General features: G+C 37.6%; 1 protein-coding gene across 2 annotated transcripts in view; it reads left to right on the forward strand.

The window, feature by feature from the left end:
- The window catches only part of Abca12 (ATP binding cassette subfamily A member 12), a 167,155-nt gene that overhangs the window by 53,144 nt on the left and 93,802 nt on the right, over positions 1–20,209 (forward strand). The window contains exons 4-9 of one of the 2 annotated variants that reach the window (XM_040753380.1): positions 5,235–5,326; positions 7,272–7,369; positions 9,888–10,073; positions 12,182–12,360; positions 18,203–18,320; position 18,381. In XM_040753380.1, the coding sequence (XP_040609314.1) occupies positions 5,235–5,326; positions 7,272–7,369; positions 9,888–10,073; positions 12,182–12,360; positions 18,203–18,320; position 18,381 (674 nt within the window). The remainder of the gene's footprint in view (positions 1–5,234; positions 5,327–7,271; positions 7,370–9,887; positions 10,074–12,181; positions 12,361–18,202; positions 18,321–18,380; positions 18,382–20,209) is intronic. The other variant, XM_040753379.1, reaches the window with a different exon arrangement.

The following is a 20,209-nucleotide window of genomic DNA, read 5'->3' on the forward strand; positions in this document are numbered from 1 at the left end:
CACTGTTACAGATCATACTTTTCCATGACCCATGGTTTGTGAACTCTTGTCCTTGATCCTACTGGAAGGCTCCTGCAGAACTGGAAAAAAAGGCTAATGGAATTTATTCAAGTGTGTGTTAGAAATTATAAATGAGTTTTGAAATGAGTCTGAAGACACTGGATATGTTATATAAGGACATTAGAACACGTACTGGTCCCCATTTGACTGTTGAAAGGAGATAGGATGTACAGTTCTTATGTTGTTTTAATTTCAAACTGTGGAACCAGTGTTTAAAAAAAGGTTAAGATTCATTTCTCTAAGAACTAACTGTATGCATTAGATGTCACATAGGTCAGTTATTCATCCAGATTGAATGCATTGACAACACAAAATGTGCTCCAGACATTGTAAGTTGTAAGTCGCTGCAGATGCAGAAATGAATTATAACATTTCACGCTCAACAAGAATTTTGAACCTAGGAGGAAAGAGGCAGCGAGACAAAATAACAGTCAAATGATCACACATGGTGAATGTGATGAACATTTTTTTCTCATCTCTCACTATGCCCAGAACATTAGACATATAGGGCAACTATTCAGCTTCCTTAACACATTGTGCCTGAAGAATATGGATATTGCTGTTGAATGTATCATTAGAGTGGAAGTAGATTTGGGTAGGGAGATGCCAAGAGAGTTCTCTCAGGAACCTTTGAGGCTATATCATCAACAAGCACTGTGGATGCAGCTCAGATCTTACCTAGCATGTGCCAAGGCTCTTAGCTCTAGCTTGAGCCTCAATAACACACACACACACACACACACACACACACACACACACACACACACACACGATGGAGGCATGGGTTATCCATTACAGAGAGGTAGGAAAATGGCTTTACTTTTGACTGTAATTTTCATGAATTTCCTCACAGTGTTGCCAAATGAATCCATCTATTTTGTGTCTAGGTAGAACTATCTGGATGTTGTCATTGTAAAGACATTGATGCTATCTTTTCCTCTCTATTCCCCATGCTTCAACCCTTTTCTATCTCTAACGCATTTCCTCATCCACTCAACATAGGATCTTAAAAACTTTTAGGCATATACTTATTCTAGTGACGCATTATAAATACAAAGTCTTTCCAATGAGTATTCTAACCTAGGGTAGGTCAACATAATAACAAATTTATAACTGGCTGACCTAGAAAAGAAAGGTTTCAAAGTACAAGTAAGGATTACACCTGAAGTGTGAGTGACCCTTAAAGACTGACAATCAGAATGAAATCAGAGAAATAATTAAAACAATTAAAATTTTTCTGTGAATGACTTCTGCTCATGGATAGCCAGGAAGGGCTACTGCATCAAGTAACTATGAATGATTCCATGACTGTCTGAGTCCTTGTCTGTAGTTAAGTCAGTGATGAATGGCAGGTGCATTGGGGATCAGGTGCAGTCTGGCAGCACATTTTCTTTCCAGATGTCACTACATATTATTATGATTCTGAGGAAAAGATGAAAAATGCTTATAAAATTTTAACTAACCCTTAGAGATAAAAAAAGAAAGTTGGAATATTCTTCCGAGGAAGGGCCATATGTCTCTTCCTAGTAGGAGTGCTTTTTATAGACAGACTTCACCACGACACACAGACTTTACCTATCCAGGTAGTCGTTTCCTCTCCCAGGAAAGCACTGACATCCGGCGCAAGTGAAGACATCCTATTATGATGTCTCATACGTATGTGACATTTCCCAAACGTAGCTGTTGGTAGACATGTCTGAGAAGTCAAATCTATTCTAAGTTAAGTTTTCATCAAGACAGAGTGGAATTTTTAATACAAAATATCTCTCTTATTTAGCTCTGCTCTAAAGAGACCTTCATAAATGCCACAGCAGCAAAGTCCTCATCTCTGGCAAACAAGAAGAAAAATCCTCAACCAACACTGTGATATTTGTACACACAACTCAGACCAATGAAAAGTGCATTAAATAATGCGACAGACCACTCGCTAACGGGAATCAGACATTCTTGGCTCACTTCCAAGGGTTGATTTTCTCAAATCAGATGGCCCTATGTGTCAAATTCAGAGGTCGTCTACATTTTGCATAATGCTTTCATATACTCCCAGAGATATCCAATATGAGATAGATTTTAAACAAATTCATTACACCTATTCAGCGCTCCTGAACAGGAACTTTAAGTTTCCTAGGTTAGTTCTGGAGAGTGTAAATGAGGATGAGAAATCCATGAGTAATCACGCTCAGTTGTCACAGTATCCTGAAGCATCTCTCAGCTTTGGCACAGCTGATACTTGGGACAGATAATCCATTGTTGTGCTGTGTGTTGGAGGGTGTTAGCATCATTTCAAGCCTCTGCCTACTAAGCACCTAGTGTTTTCTGTCTGCAGCTGTGACAATTGGCTATTTCTCCCAGTCACTGTATTGTCAAATGCCCTCTGAGGGAGGCAAGGAAAGGCATTCTTAGATGAGAGCCAGTAGGGGTAGTGAAATACAGAAGGAAAAATCAGGTAACAAGGGCTGAGATTAAGGTTACTAATCTAAGGACTATGCTCTACAAACGTGGCCAATGATAGTTCCAATTTAGTGGCCCAATCATATTTTATTATCCCCTATGCAGGCCCTTACTTAGCTCCTCCCAGGAATGTATCAAGACTCTTGATTTTTTTCTATTTGACTTTCCCATTATGATTATCCAGAATGGAAATTTAATAAATATTGTTGATCTAATGATGAGCATGGCTAGGGAGGGGCGTGATTATGTGTCTGTGTCTGTGATGCCACTGCTCGTTATTTCCTTCTCCAACGATGCCTGCAGACTTGGATGCCTATGATGAGAGTTCCCACAGATACTCAAGTTAGTTCATGTTCCTAACATGCAGAGGAGGAAAACAATGTCTGAGATCTTTCAGGAAGAAACAGAATCAGGATTTTTAGAGTTTTCTCTAACGCCAATGCACTGTCTCTTTGTTTAATTAGCCACCAGATCAGATAGACCAGTGCTGGTGGACTGCCTTGGACCCTAGAATGTAAAGGTGAATGAGACATGGTGCTTTCTCCCAATTATCTAAGACGTCACGACCTGACATGCTAATCAAGCTCATTAGAAAGCTCAGAATTCCACCAGCTCGGGAAGACTGGCTTCATTTTTGGCCCCTTTAGTGGTTTGTTAGAGGAATAATGAAATTATCTTGTTTGACAGAAGTTATACTTTGACTTATAATCTCGATATGAAATAATATTGGGGAGATTTTTTTCCGGAGGATGAGTAGCAAGGTACATATGGTATTCCAACTCCACATTCCCACAGCACAGCTTCATCAAAGGAGGTGGGCAGGAGTGTCCCTTCCTGGTCTAGGGGAGATCCTCCTAGTACCGGAACCTCCACAGCTCCTGTCTGATGGCTGGGAAGGAAAGGAGCTGTCCTCTCGGCAGAAGTGGTGTCAGGGCTGTTAGCTGACAGGAGAAGGTGGGTAGCCTGGCTCTATGTGGCAGAAGCAGCCTTGCTCCCCCAAGACCATGATTTCTTAGCTTGCCGACCTCCTTCTCCTTTCCCTCTTACTTATCCAGCATATTGTTCCTTGCTTCTTCATTGCTATTTTGATCTCCCTCATCTCCTCAGATTCTTTCCACTGTCCCTGGTCCTTAAAATTTTTATGAAGGCATCTCTCTCTCTCTCTCTCTCTCTCTCTCTCTCTCTCTCTCTCTCTCTCTCTCTCTCTCTCTCTCTCAAAAGTGTGTTGATACTCAGTGATTTTCCTTGTAGAGTTACAAGCTGAACCGGAAAAAATTTCAGAGAAAAAAGTAAACCCAACTTTCTCCTACTTTCTAACACTTCTTTTTTTTTGAGAGAGAGAGAGAGAAGGAAAAGGTTCAGGTCAGTTCTTATTTTCATCTGAATGGCTTTTCCATCCAAATAGCATAAGGAATGTAAAAAGATTTAGGGGAATATAGGCATGGACATGAATAATTCAAATGTACATTAAGAATGCAGAACTTTTGGAGCAACCACTACATTTTAAGGAGAATATTGGAAAAACACTGGGGAATAGAAACAAATGTTACCTCCTCTCATCATTTTTATAAAAAGAAGCCACCAAAACAAGAACCACCACTGAACGAATGTTCCCAATTATGAATTGCTAAGAACTGCTTTATATAATAGGAGTCTGGCTGAAATACAGTTATAAGTGGAATTTCTTGCCATCTTTACACGTCTTAATTATGCTTTCCATAAACAACTACACAAAATTCACCAACTTCCAAGAATTCTGAAAATTATTTCAATCCAGGTATTCTGTTTGTGGAATAGACAAATCTATTTTAGGTGCTTATTTTAGTTGTATCTAGTTGTCAAGATAATACAATTATTTCCATCTTGGGGACTGGGAATATGGCTCATTGGCCAAATGATGGCCTGGTGTGCATTAACTCCTAAGTCCAATTCCTCAGTGAAAAGGTGGAAGAAAATATTTTTTTGTTGTTTATGCATCTTAGTACTAGTCATCAATGTAGGGAATGCATTTTTTAAATGATGGTTACTAAATTTGAGAAATTCAATAGTATTTTTCTTCCAAAGCTAGCATGAGATATATGGCATGGGAATCTCTGGCTCCAGAATGCTGCTGTCACTACGTTGTCACATTTGGTGGAATTAGAAGTATGGCTTAATGCTATCCTTTTATACCTGGTTCCATCTATAATGGCATCAATCACAGTATGTTCCTGATACCTAGTAGATCTTATTAAGTGGTTATTCTCTTCTTTTTCCTTGAATCTGGCTGTAAATACTATTCTCCTTTGAATCAAAATGTCATATTTAATTAAATTCAGAAATCTTTTTTTTAATTGCTGACAAACAAGCAGGCCTTGTTTTCCATCTTCAAAACAAAACTCCTGAAGTTAGCATCTGTCAGCTTTGAAAAAAAATGCTGTAAGTACTTTTAGTGTTTGCTTGCTAGGCTTTATTGAGTAAGTTCCTTTTATAAGATTACAACAATAAGGACTACTTTAAAATCTCATCTAGACCATTATCACTGAACGCAAGTTTACCTGATAGGAAACCTTATGTGTTCATTGGTGCATTGACTAGGTTGAATTCATCTTTTAATATCCGAGGAAATAGGTGAAAAATTTGTAAGTCCTTGGAGCTCCTGAACCTTTTGCATAATTCATTGCTTTAGTTAACTGAAATTAATGTGGACAAAGTGAGAGAGTTCTTGCTTTTTCTTCCTCTAGTGAAATTCTGAAAAAGTCATTCAACCCGGAGAGGGACAGCAATTTATCACTCCAGAGCACCCAAGTTCCAGGAAGAAGTCACACACCACTGGGTAAGGCAGCTCTCTCCTTCAAGGTTTAGAATAGACCTTTGGAGCTGTCAGCAAAGGACTAATCTTTAAAAGGTTTACACTTTGGATTTTCAAATAAAGATGGAATGCTTAGATTGCCCTAAGGGATCCCAGGACTTCCTATGGCTGCCTGGGTATGGTAGAGTAATTATGCAAACTTCTTCAGAGTGATTAGACATTAAGGTCTTACTGAGATGCTCTATAGGAAGAAAAGTCTGGATGTTGACAATTGCCCCACATACTAGAATTGAGTCTGGACTTCAGCTGTGAGATAAATGGAAACTGGGTGGACAGAATTTCCAGTAACAAAATTATTGGCAAGCACTTCAGAGATCTGGCTAAACTTTCCATTTGACAGGTGAAGATATGAAGCCCAGTGAGCTTAAGCAGAAGGTCATAAAGGAACAGGCATCTGACAACTGCTGGCCAGTGCTCTTTGTGCTTTTCTCTCCCCTTCAGGCCTGGCTTCAAAGTCTTTAGCTTGACCATGCTTCACACAAGTCCAGAACCATTCAAATCTTTATGTGTCTCAAACTCAAATTACTAAGTTTTTACATATGTGATGCTGGTGCCTTAAAGAAACAGTGATTAGAACCCTCAAACCAAAGGACTGTTTCACATTCATTTGACAAACATTGATTTAAGTGCACGCTGTTTTGAACCCAGTGACTTAGAGACTGAGCAAGTATTAAAGAACAGAACAAAGTTGCTTGCATGTTGGAATTTGATTGTTCCTTTGGGAAAAAGAAGAAGCATATTTACTTAAGTACTTAAACAATTTTGATTTATTTAAATTTAATAAATTTATATATAAAGAATTAAATGAAATTTAAATGTTTGAATATCTGAAACTATGATGGTGAGTAACATTGCAATACAAGTTGTTAAACCAAATGAAGAAGTGCAGGGTTGGTGTCATAGAAACATGCTGGACAGTGTTTTTAGGTGTTAATGTTATTATGAGCAATCCATCTGGTTGAGAAGGTGAAGGCACAGCAGAATTAAGTTCACAGTCTCACAGTCCAGTAAGCTCTGCTTTGCTCAGTAGCTACAGATTATACTTCTCCTCCTGATTAGTTATCTCATACATAGATTGCCTGAGTCTAGAGCAATAAGATGGTAAATTGTTCAGCCCTATAGGCATTAAAATAAAGCCCCTACTGAAATACATTACTGGTCTCTCTAAAGGCTGGGATTTTCTGTCATGAGGATACCAAATACTTGTGCCCAATATTTATAAAAATCGACATACTTGCTATGCATGGTATAGATAAGATCTATACTTCTAGTTACTTAATACTCAATATTCAGAAACCCACACTACATTATAAGTAGTTTTAGACAAGGCCACTTTGGGAACTTTTTAATTAGAAAATGCTGTAGTCTAAACTAATCACTTCATCCCATTTATTTGATCTAAAATATCATTCAGAAACCACTTTGGGGAGGAGGGATTTATGGTCCTAAGCAGATTTCCGCATCCCAGTTGGATAATTAAAAAGAAAGACCATTATCGCCAGATGTGTACTGACTGATCCCTAGGACAGGTGTTGGAGATGATGGATCAATGGAGCTGGTCAGGGCACCTCAATCCTCGAAGCCTGCACAGAAATGATTCTGTTTATTGGGCAGTAATACTGGTGATAAAATTTAATGGCAGAAACCGGAGTGAAAGCAAATGGCATCAAAATGATTGGGGGAAGAAAAATAAGAGCAGACTAAAGCCATGACAATTTTACATGGAAAGAAAATCCTACAAAATCTGCCATTTTGCCCCCATGAAAAGTTCATGGGATAGACATGCATATGCGCATTCTTGCTGTGGGCCACATGAGGTTACAGAGCACAGCTATGTGACTGTGCCTATTTGCAAGCACGTGTTTACGTGTTCTTTTAAAATTCTAATATGCTCTTTCTTCTGTCATAGCCACATTACCTCCTAGACCAAGCTCTGATTTGGAAGGAATGGGCCCAGAAATTTTCAATGGCAGCCAAGTGCTCACACGCATCCTTGATTTGGAAAAGGTAACTTCCTTTAGTTTTGCAATGGTCAGATAATGAAGAATTTGAACAAATATGTTTTACATTGATAGAAGGTTCCCCAAGGAAGGGGTTTGTAGCACTTTTCTAGTTTGAATACTATCTTAGGCAGGATCTATCTTGTGCACTTTTCAATCAGAGTTTCATTTTAAAACACTGCAAATTCCTTAAGGTCTTAGGCATTTATTTACTGCCCTGGTAAGTCCCTTAATTAAACTTATTGTCTTCACTTACTAAGAAATAATGTAGTATTTTATGTGATTTTTCAATTTTATGAAGCAAGGAAATGAAAGTGAAGCTATAACACTCTTTGCATTTGGTGCCTCATCCATACTAACACCTTTGGACAAATTAGAGCTATGAAAATCTCTCCCCTAAGTAGGAAAATCTTTTTCCTTAGCATGTTTTACAGAGCTTAACTATGGAGTTTTCTGTTCCCCAAAGATCATCTACTTTATGATTCTTCTGATCAAAAGATAATAAACACGATTTTATAAGAGATGTGAGCTAGTGGCCTGAAAGCACTCTCTCTCCTTTCTTTGTGCGTGTATGTATGCATGTGTGGAAATTATGTTTGAATAATTTAAAGAACAACAGTTACTCTGTAGTTCCTACACTCTCATAACTTGCTGTCTTTCAGCCACCCTAGTTCATATAGTCAAGCTATCATGCTTTAAATATGGCTGGCCTCCATCATCCTGCTTTTTCCTTCCCATCGTCTCCCTCCCTATCCCCACCTCTTTCACACATACTTTATCTAGGTAGAGGATATTTCTTCCATCTGAATCATAAGACATTCCTCTGGTATTTATTCCCATTCCAGTAAACCTAGTCACTACTGTATACTGTGAGCATATTACTGATCCTTGGGTTTCCATTGTGTGTAACATAGACATCTTATTAAACTGATCCAGGTCTTATTAAGGCAAGTCATATAAATAACAAAAGAGATGAACCAAAAATAGTTGCCATGAAAAGATACCAAAATCAACAAGACAGTGCTGACTCTGCCTGTGCTGTTGGTGATAGAACCCTTTCTTACTCTGTATAATGTAGAAATTGAAAGTTGATATTCTGTTACATTTGGGGTTTTCAGGAATCCCTTGGTCCTGGAAGTTCCTCAGCATTTCCAGTTAATTCCAGTTTAAGTCCTCCCCTCACAGGGTCTGTGTGCACACAAGGAAAACCTGTTCTAGTCCTCTCTACTTTCTTCTCGATTCCTGGAGAGAATTTGCATTGGATCAGACAATTCCTAGAATGCATAGACTACAAACACTTTTCTCAAAATTGCCACTTTACTGTATTGGAACTCCCAAAATCTCTTTCTCATGTAGAGTGGGATTTTAGAGTTTTGTAAGGCACCACAAAGTCACATAGTCTAGAGATATAAGCCCCAAGTGAATATTGTGTTTATGGATACATATTTTTTAGAGTAGGTGGAATGAGGCAGGGATCTAAGAATTAGGATGACACATTGATGCTTGTGCCAGAAGTCTTCCCGATTCCTTTCTTTCTCTCTACTGCTTTCTGCAACCCTTGCAGGAATGAGGAGGGAAATTACTCTGGAGTGAATTTATGTGTAACGTTAGATCAGAGCTGTGAACGAATGACCAGAATACCAGCATGTACAGTGTCTCCTAGAGAAGTGCATCTTGTCTTGTTCCATTACACTTAGAAGTCATGTTGCTGGAAAGCAGAGTGTAAATTTTGTGATGGGAACCTAAGGGGAGAATGGAGTTGACCTTTACCTCATAAAGTTATATGAGTTAGTGTCTGGAAGAAATCCCTTGTGCATTACAATTAAATGTAGTTAATGTCATAAATACACAAACTATTATGGTGACCAATATTATGATTGAAGGAGTGATTCATCTGCAATGCCTCTGTGCTATGCAATACATTGGCCATTTACAATGATTCCCTTATGAAAATTGTTTCCCATTACTGTTTGTTGCAATTATCTTGACTTATCTATTTAAAAAGCATTTTCATATTTTTCCTTTTTTATCTTTCTGTACTTGAGACTTAAAGGAAACAATCCATCTCTCCACTTTTGTAAACAAGCACAATTGGTCCTAAGAATAGAACCCCATTTTTTTTTGAGGTCTTCCAATGATTATGACCAATTTTACAAGAAACCACACAGAGTTAAGACATTTGAGCTTCTGCTACTCAAGGCCCAGGAAAAATGAATACAATTTTGATTCAGAAAGATTTTTGTCAGAAACCATTTGACACTTTTGGTCTTCTGGCCAGAGATAAGCCAGCTCTGTTATACAAATAAAATGTGAACCATTTACATCAAATCATTGACATGAATTTATGTCTTCATGTGCATTCTTCCTCCACAAATCCACATAGGTATATTTGCATACCTTATTGTTATTTTAAATATTGTTTTAAATACAGCTGTTGCAGAGATAAGCCAGTTACCTTGAAGATGAAAATCTCTTCCTATTTATATTTTCTAATACGACTTCTCTGTTCTCTCACATACTTGTAGCTGCTGAAGCAAAATTCAACTCCAGAGGAGATACGAAGAGAGCTGTGTGAAAGCTACCCAGGGTACACTGCAGAATATGCCTTCTCTTGGCTCACTCTAGGGAAAAATGTTTTTAACAAATTTTGCCTTTCGAACATGACACTTTTAGAGTCTTCTCTCCAGGAACTAAAATATCAGGTCTCTCAGGTGAGTGCAAATTAAATCTATAGATACAGATATATCTCCAAAATCTTATGCACAATTAGAGAGGTTAGGCTTCCATTTTGGGGTTCCCAAACTGGCTCGCTATGAATTATTAAGCAAGACTATAGCCCACTTGGACTGGGAAATATTGACTGGAATATCTGTAGACTCTTACCATAATTTCCTCCCACATAAACATTTACATATAGTGTTTAATGTTAAGTAGCAGTTATTTATCATTAAAATGTACAGGATTGAAATGATTTGATGCTGAACTTGAAATATTATATATGATTAATGTAGATATACCTCATTAAAAAAACAGCTTGGCTCTATGATGAATAAAGAGTGCTTTCCCTGAGACCTAGGAGTGTGATTACACAGAATAGAATGAAAGTTTAATAACTAAGGTATGAGAGTCATACTCTTGTCAGAAGTTGGAAAAATGAGTAATGTCTTTACTTTTCTCATGACATCAAACTTCATTTGCTGACTTTTGATGAAATCATTTATCCCTGTCCCTCAAATTTTACACATTGGAGAGAATGCTATCTCAATATTCTGTGTATGCTAGTCTTAAGTGATGAAGGAAAAATAGAAAACCAAGAGGCCAATATCTAAATTTAATGAAACCTACATGTAATGAAAAATTAAAATTTCAGAATTACCCACAAAAGCATGCTTACTTTAACATTTCCCCTTGATACTCTGAACTTTTAAATTTTAAAAATATATCTTTTGGTAATCTGGTTTCCAAAAGATCCAGATTAAGGCAGAATTATAATAGCTCAAATTACAATATGATGCTCTCACCATCCCCTTGAATTTGTACTATGGTTGGAGAGTGCTTGCCTCAAATCCCCAGTACTAGGGAAAACATCTTTCGCATATAAATTCTTCCATCAGGTAGAGTACCCCGAGTACCCAAAACTACACTGTTCAAAATCAATCAAATTAAGACAGATGGAAGGTTCATCTTGACTGGTATGAGTGGGGTTATGGAGAAACTTGCTCTGATGAGACCATAATGAACAAATGCTTCTGTAAGAACTATCTAGATTATGTGATTCAAAAGCCATAGTTTTGCTGGTTTGTTGGAAGCACAAGGTGTGGTCATCAGGTAGATTCCTTCATAGTTAACCATTCATGGTAACTAATGTTCAAGCTTTGGGACAGAATCTGGAAACACTACAGTATATCTATAATATATATCCATAATATATTTCATTTACTTTTCCACACATATTAACTTTAAAGGATCTCCACCAAAAATAGACATCCTAGTGAAAGATATAGGAGCAATATGCCTGTGTCTCCCAGGAAACATAATAAGGAAAACTAAAAAAAAAAAAGAATTACTCAGGGTCATCTGGACACAGAAGGGAAGCTGCACCTGTGAACTCACAGTGATTGTGGCAACATGCATGAGACTTGTGTAAGCTCAGGTCAGACCAAATCCCAGAATGGAAAGGAGAGGTGGATGAGAAGTCTCACCCCTAATCGAGGAGGTATTGAAAACTGATGAATGTTGGGAGAAGGAGAATGAGTTTTCTTTAAGAGTAAGGCTCCTGATAAGTTGATCACACGCCAGCGGAAGGTCACACATTTGAGGATATATGAGCAACACAAATTGGATTTAATGGATGAAAAAAGTCATAAAGCTGGGTGGACAGGAAAGGGGTAGCGGATGTGGGAGGTATTGATGAACATGATGAAAACACATTATATTAAATTCCCCAAACTAATAAAATAGCCCAAAATGAAAAGCATTCAGAAATTAAATTTGTTTTAGAAATTTAACTTTAATTTCTGAATATCTAACTTAAATATTTCATATCAACATAATTTTATCAATCAAGCTTTAATCATGCTAATTTCTGGAACTCTAAGGGGGCCAAAAAGCCAATGATGTTGAAAGATGTTTGCAGTTTTTCCCAGGGAGAGATGACTTCAAACTGAGTAAGGATTTAAACAACAACAGCAAAAAAATCTCAAAAACTGGATTTGAATGTGAAAAATATAGTTTAAAAAAGTCTTTTCAAAGACAGTAAACCACATGACTACAAATGTCAAAGTATCATTTTTTTCTCTCTACGGTTTGGCTTCTGAAGATGTCCAGTGATCCTGACAACCAGAAGAGAGTGTTTCAGGGGCTTGTCCAGGTGCTCTCCTTTTTCTCTCAAGTGCAGCAGCAAAGAGAAGTGTGGCAACTTCTGTCGAGTTTTCCAGATGTGTTTCAGAATGACACCTCACTGAGCGGTCTATTTGGTGTTCTTCAAAAGGCAAACAGGTAAGTTAATGGGATGTTACATGGAATGCAATTGTTCACAAAGAAGTCTTAAAAAAATAGTTCCTGTGAGTCTTACTGTCAGGTAGGTTATTTAAACATTGGGAAAGCAGTTCTTTGGCATCCTGCTGCAGATTTGGGCAATGGAGTTGGGTGTGTCAACTGAGCAAAATGAAAGACCCTTTGTGTTTGCTCATTGAAGTCATCAGGCATCCATGAGAAGTAAGAGGAGTTCTCTCCTCCGAACTACACATCATTTTGTGTCCTCGGGTTTCCAAGAATGATGCAGAGAGAAGAACCAACTCAGGATCATTTTGGGACGACCTAAGCCCTGTGCACATGTCTCTGTGGAGTTTGCTCTGTATCATCCTGTATAAAACAGCCCTGTGGCTTAAAGTTTGCTCTAGTCACCTAAATGGGATTGACTTCCCTCATAAATTGTCTTTCTAAGTCAACAGATGGTGTCATAGGGTTTCTATTGCTGCAGTGAAACACCATGACCAAAAGCAAGTTGGGGAGGAAAGATTTTATTCAACTTACACTTCTGTATCATTGTTCATCATCAAAGGAAGTCAGGACAGGAACTGAAATAGAGCAGGAACCTGGAGGCAGGAGCTGATGCATAGCACATGGAGGGTAGCTACTTACTGACTTGCTCTACATGACTTGCTCAGACTGCTTTCTTATAGAATGAGAACTGCCAGTTGGTACCACCCACAATGGATTGGGCCCTCTCCATCAATTACTAATTATGTAAATGCCCTACAAGCTTGTCCACAACCTGATCTCATGGATGCCCTTTCTTAACTAAGGCTCCCTTCTTTCTGATAACTCCAGTTAGCTCCAAGTTGACACACAAACAGCATCACACCTTCCAATGAAGAACAATGCTGGTTTTGCTCTTAGATAGTTTCTTAAGAAAACGAGAGCCTGTTTACATGATGCCATTTTCTCAATGTTTATTTGTAAGAACTAGAAGCTGAAGAAAACAAATATCTATACAAAGAATGAATGAGCAAAACAGCTATTGAAAGATTCGAAATCCAGTAAAAATAAATTCTAGAATCACACAGAGTCGTGAAAAAAGTTCAGTATTACACTGTCAAGAGAATCTAGACTTAAAAAGCACCACTTGAGAAGCTGAAGTAGGAGAGTGGTGAGTTCAAGATCAGCCCATGCTACATAAAGAGGGTTTATCTTGTATTTCAATGATCATTTACACTACTTCCCATGGGGTAAATATAGACTCAGAAGAGGGATTGTTCCATCATATGGTAGTTCTGTGATTAGTATTTTCAGAAGTCTCCCCAGCATTTTCTATAGAACTTGCTGCACCATTTTGTGCTCTAACAAACTGTGTGACCAGGCTTTGTTTTCCCTATGTCCTCACCAACACTTCTTGCCTTTCATTTATTCATTAAACATCTGGCCATTTGTCTGTTCTCTTGAGAGGAATTCCTTTTCAAATCCCTGGCCATTTTTAACTTTCAATACTTCACAGTAGGAATTACTCATACACTTTGGAGGTAAATCTTTCACCAGATACATGGTTTGTAAGTTTTTCCTCCCACTCTGTTTATTGTTTTCACAAGAGAGTGGCATGTGACTTTTACCCAATTAAACAACATAGTTTCCTTAGTAATCTAGTAAATTTCTATAGATTTATGTATTTGTTATTCCTAGTATGATATCATTATCACTGTGAGTTTCTGAATACTTGGCACATGCAAAGGTGACCAAGGATCTGACAGCTCAGCCTTAATTGAAGAATTTAAAATTCGTGCTTAATTTAGTCATTAGAAAACTTTTAAGTAAGTTGGGTACATCTTGAATGTGTGATTTTGCTTTTTCAAAATTCTGTAAGTTTATTGAAATTTAAGCATAATGTAAAGCATCTCAATTAAGAATACTGATAGCTTGGGGCTACAGGTACAGCTCAGAGGGTAAGAGTACATACTGCTCTTACAGAGGACCTGAGTTTGGTTCCCAGGGCCCTATCAAGTGGTTCACAATCACCTACAGCTCCAGTACCAGAGAATCAACACCTTCCTCTGATCTCCAGGGACATCTTTGCTAATACCCTCTCACACACATAATTAAAAATAAATCTTAAAAAGGGTATACCAATATTTTAAGTTTCAACAGCTCCAGGTGGCCAGTGGGTAGCGTATAAAATCTGATCACTCTTTAATTGCATTAGAAAACTTTTAATTTGTCCCTTCACTAAATTATTCTCTTAAAAATAGTTGTTTTCAAGTACATAGAGATGGCTCAGTGGGGAAGAACACTTGCTACACAAGAATAAAGACCTGAGTTTCAATCTCTAACGTAAATATCTTGACTGTTGCATACCTGTGATCCCATCACTGGGGGATAAGACAGAGGATTCTGGGAGTCAGCCTGACTGAGTTCAGTTTGCTTAGAGATCTTGTTTCAGTACAATAAGGCAGAGACGATGAGGAAGACATCCTAACACCCTCTTCTGGTCCCCAGCTCTACGTACTTGGACAAGTGCAATTGCAAACATGGGTCCCCTCATGTTGTCTCTTTCACACATACCACTACATACACAATCATCTGTACAGAAGCCTTCTAAGAACAATGTTTGGACTTCCTGATTGTACAAAATAGACACTTCCACTTAAAAATGGAAAGAATATGGTGCAAAGATTTATGCTACTAGTGAATCAGCACTGACCGCGGTTCTCTGTTGGTGTAAAACACATGTGAAGGCTGAAGATGTAGTACAATAAAAGATTTCAAAGGTTTTATTAATTTCTATATTGAATACTAAATGCCAAGTGATGAAATTTTATGTTTTCAGTTAAATAGAAGTCTGTATTAAAATTAATTTGGTTTCTCCTAGCTTTTTGAAAGGTGATTATTAGAAAATTTAAAACTAAATATATATATTTTTATTGGAATACCATTTCAAAGAAAAATCTCTATTATTACTATTATTATTACTAAATTGGCAATTTAATTAAAAGCCACAATTTCCTCAAAATTTTCATCACCAAATTATTGTCTCATTACCTTATTTTATTCTTTGTTTCACAAATTAAAGGAACAAGTGGCCCTGTAGATAGTTCATTTCCTTTTTTAACCTCTTTTTTTTGTTGTAATCTGTATACTGATAATCTTCAAAATTAGATTAAGCTTTTTTGTTTGTTTTTTTTTGAGAAAGCATTTCTCTTTGTAACAGTTCTGGCTGTCCTGGAACTCATTCTGAGGACCAGGCTGGCCTCGAACTCACAGAGATCCTCTTGCCTCTGCCACTGAGTGATGGGATTAAAGGCATGCGCCATCCTGCCCCTCAGATTAGTCTGTTAATATTACAAGAATGAGCAGTCTCAGAATGGTATATGAAAGGCCATGCATGATTCCAAGCTTTTATGAGGAAAAGGTTACATTGGAATATGAGTCGCAAAACTTTTAGAAAAAAATTTCTTATGTAGAAAGTGACTTGTTTTGAATAATTTCGATTTTATATGATAAATAATGTGACAAATCTATAAAATAAAGTAAATATATCTTGATCTGTGTGTCACAATATTCCAGACAGGATGAGAGGCGGCATCACAGGTGTTTGAATTTGCTAGAATAAAATTTAGTCTTCTCACCAATAAGTTGTTTACTAATAATATGACTAACAATGATGCTGGTTGTCATGATATCAACAAACATTAATTCTTTCAGTTTGCAACAGTAGATCAGGTGTGTTAGGTCAACGAGCCAGATTAGATGAAAATTAGCTGAAATCTATAACATGAAACCCACTCATCCGGTGACCATGGTTACAAGACTCCAGAGATAACTCAAAGATTAAGAACCAGGAGATTCTTGGCAGACTAGAACTATACTACTGAACCACCAATGGAAGCAGTAAGTTCTTGGAGCAAGCAAAAAACTGCCCAAATATTGACTGTTATACAGAGAAGGCAAACGAAGACACAATATAGCTGTACTCCTGGGTTAACACGTCTAAGCACACCTGGGTTAATACACTGGCAGTGACCGTGGTTCTGTGCATGAATTCTTTTATCTCCCTCCTCCCTTCTGTGTTGACGTAGTTTCTATGCTAGAGATCTCATAGAGACTTTGAAATCAGCCAGGCCAGCTTTGCTTACTACTGGCCAGATAGATAACTTGGGTGAGCTATTGAACTTTTGAGATTGTACCCATATACAAAGTAAGGCATATCAAATGAACTTCATGGAAGCGTTGGAAAACAAAATTTAAAATTACATGAACACGTAAGTTATCCATATCTAGAAATCGCCGAAGAGACACAATTTAGCTGTCATTCATATCCAAGGGACTAAGATTAAACTGATCTCAGTTAAAAAAGTTGAAGATTCCAAAAATATTGTCAAAATCTCTGGACATCTGTATTCACACACTGGTTCAAGTGCTGGAGAAAGTGGTCAGCTTACTGATGAGGTATATGATAAAGAGAATTGTAGTGGCATCTTGCCTTGCCAGTGAACTTGTGGTGGTTTCAGGTTCAGACATGACCCATTATAAGGTAGAGGAGGGACTGGTTCGCACTCTCTTGGGCTGTGGGCAGCATGAGGTGGGGGATGTCCTTCTGTATATATGTTTCTCTCATTGGTTGATGAATAAAACACTGATTGGCTAGTAGCCAGGCAGGAAATATAGGCAGGGTTACCAGATGAGGAGAATTCTGGGGAGAGCAGCCACCAGGGAGATGCCATGCTGAAGGAGTAACAGGTCCAGGCATTCTCTGGTAAGATAAGACTATGAAGAAATACATATATTAATAGTTATGAATTAATAATTAAGAGAGAGCTAGCCAGTAAGAAGCCTAAGTCATTGGCCAAACAGTTGACGTTTAATATAAGCCTCAGTGTGTTTGTTTGGGACTGAAGGATGGCAGGACTAGCAGAACAGAAACTCCGTCTGCAAAGAAACTAGTAGCTAGTTTGTGCTGTACCAATCCTTCAATGGCAAATAATTAGTACTCGAAGCACTGGGGACAAGCAAGATGGCTTAAGGGTAAAGGCAAGACACTTGCTGCTCAAGTTTAAATGCTGACTCAGCTCTGATTGTTGCTCTAAAATCACATTTGTGAGACTCAGACATCCTCATGCAACTACCACATCTCTTTTTGAAATGAATTAATGACCATAAAGGGATGAAAGGAAATTTCTTGAATAGTAAGTGAATTGCTGATTTTCTGTGCCCAGTGTGACTGGCTGTATTATTGGTTACATAACTCATAGAAAGCCAGTGTTGGGTGTTTTGAGATGAATTTTGAGCTGTGTTTGGAGTAGTGCCTGTGGTCCACTTAAGGGACAGAACACAATCTTAATTAGCCCAAGTTCTGCTTTTTAAAAAACATTATCATTTCTTTAGCAAAATATTCATATATGTGACATTATTATGCAATAATTACTTCTCAAACTAGATCTAGGCTTGACTTTTAACAAAAAACAGTTTCTAGCATTTAATTTTTTCCTTTAATTAAAAAAAAGGTTTCAGTTCAGTGTGGGTTGCTTTTTCCTAGTCATTTGTTTATAATTCTTAACAGGAAAAAACAGAAACCAATCACCTGACAAGACCTTTGCTCCCTCACTGCAAGGTCCTTGAGTACAAGTCTTTACAATTCTGGAAACATAAAGTTCTCTGTTCTGGTTCAAGAACAATGTTGGGGGATTTTGTGCATGAATAGACAATGAAGTAATTAAATTACAAAAGCAGCATCTTGTCTTTTATGGGAATCATTTTCTATACTGTAGCCATTTTCTCCTTGGATAACCTTTTGTTTCTTTCTGTAAGCCATGCAACACAATCTGTTTTAATTTGTTTCTCTACTAATTAGGGTGCTGCTGGTAGTGCAGAAGCTTTACCCACGTGTTCACACCGACGAAGGATTCAACACCCTCCAGAAGTCTGTTAAACATCTGCTGAATACTCTGGACTCCCCAGCACAAGGTACTGTGTTTTCATCTCAGTGGATTAAATGCAGCGTCACAAAGTCCATCAGAAAACTGAAGCAGAGTACAACTGAGGCAATCATGTATACACAGTGTTATTCCTAGATGAGGATTTATGCTACCTATAATTCTATGCCTCAAATTGAAATGCGAAAGGAAACCATTGCCTTGAAAAGGATGAGTTCCCAGAAAATTTCTTTATGTAAAAATGAGCCCCTTTACCTTGCAAACTTATTTTCATGCTTGGGATAGAAAATGAATATCAGATAATAAGCATTAACAAATAGATTTCTAGCCGGGAAGTGGTGGCGCATGCCTTTAATCCCAGCACTCGGGAGGCAGAGGCAGGCGGATCTCTGTGAGTTCAAGGCTAGGCTGGTCCAACAGCCTCCAAAACAATACAGAGAAACCCTGTCTCATAAAAACCAAAAAAAACAAAAAACAAAAAACAAAACAAAACAAATAGATTTCTATCAACACTCTTTGGAACAAATGCCCAAACTGAATTATAGATTTGTGATCTTTATTTATTTTTTTTGAGACAAGGTGTCACTATCTAGCTGTCCTGGAAATCACTAAATAGACTAAGTTGGCCTTGAACTGACAGAGATCTGCCTCCCTCTGGCATCCAAGTGCTAGGATTTAAGTCATTGGCCACCACTCCCGGCATGTGACCTCATTTCTGAACTTGAATTAAAAAAATCAGACAGAATGTTTCAATGATAAAAGTGTACTCATCCAACCTCTTGAAATAAATATGGTAGATATCAGAGCATAATCTGTCAGTAAAAGTCACTCACACCAGTATAACAAAATCTAGCATGTTGCAACAGAGTTAGAAAATGTCACCTTGAATATATAGAATGTTATTACCTAGGAATCACATGGAGGCAGTTGGGTGGACACACACAGGCACACACAAAGGTTTAAAGCTATGAGGAACAAATCCCCACTGGGCAAGCAAATGCAGGTTAATATTTACCTCTTCTGAATGAATTCAGAAGTACGCTTTCTTGTCTGCATTTGCTAGTTTTTAAACAAGTAGACTTCTGCTTTCAGATTCTAAAGTAAGCACCCCGCAAGCATCAAATGAAAAGCTGGTGTTCCTTACATTATCTTTGGTGCCTTATGAAAACTAGGCTTTAGAAGCCTGTGATGAATTCTTAGTGCGGAGTCTGACATGCTTAGATACCAGTCTGTTGGTAAAGAGACATTTTCTATCTACAGCTACAGAACTAATGGCTATCTTTCTTGGTTGATTGTTTTCTGATGTTAATGTTTTTATGAACACTAGAAGAGATTTACTCTTTTAAGAGTCTAGATTGGAGAACCAAGCAGTGTGATAATTATTTTCTTTTAGTACTTTCATTTTAAAGACTTAAGAACTTCACATTTCTCTGATAGTTCTCTTTTTTCATCTTTGGACTTATACCTTATAATTAATAATAATAATATAAATCAAAATGGTGCACTAAAGATTTCCTTTCCCAAAGGCAAAAACTTATCCATGTATTAGAAGCCAGAGATAAACAATACCCCTTACTAATGGGACAACAAAACCCTTTCCTGATGTAATTTAGTTTCTGGTATTTCCATATTTAACAAGATTTATGCCTATGGCTGTGCTAATGACCTTAGAAAGTATTAAAGCATGCCATTGGATGGTCAAGGTGACTAGAAAATGCAAACAGAAGAGGTATTTTTATGTGCAAAATTGGATTGTTGAACTCCTCTTTGTTATTAAATGTATGCACTTGTGAGGTCATCAGTCTGGGGTAGCAGTGTGGATGCATTCAAGTCTATTTCCCTAGCCATTAATTCCAGGCACCTATCTGCTTGAAGAGAAATTTCATGGCCTTTGAAGGTTTCCCACAGGTATTTCTAGGAATTCT

The sequence above is a fragment of the Mesocricetus auratus genome, unplaced genomic scaffold, assembly GCF_017639785.1.
Source record: "Mesocricetus auratus isolate SY011 unplaced genomic scaffold, BCM_Maur_2.0 Super-Scaffold_100010, whole genome shotgun sequence".
Taxonomy (NCBI): domain Eukaryota; kingdom Metazoa; phylum Chordata; class Mammalia; order Rodentia; family Cricetidae; genus Mesocricetus; species Mesocricetus auratus.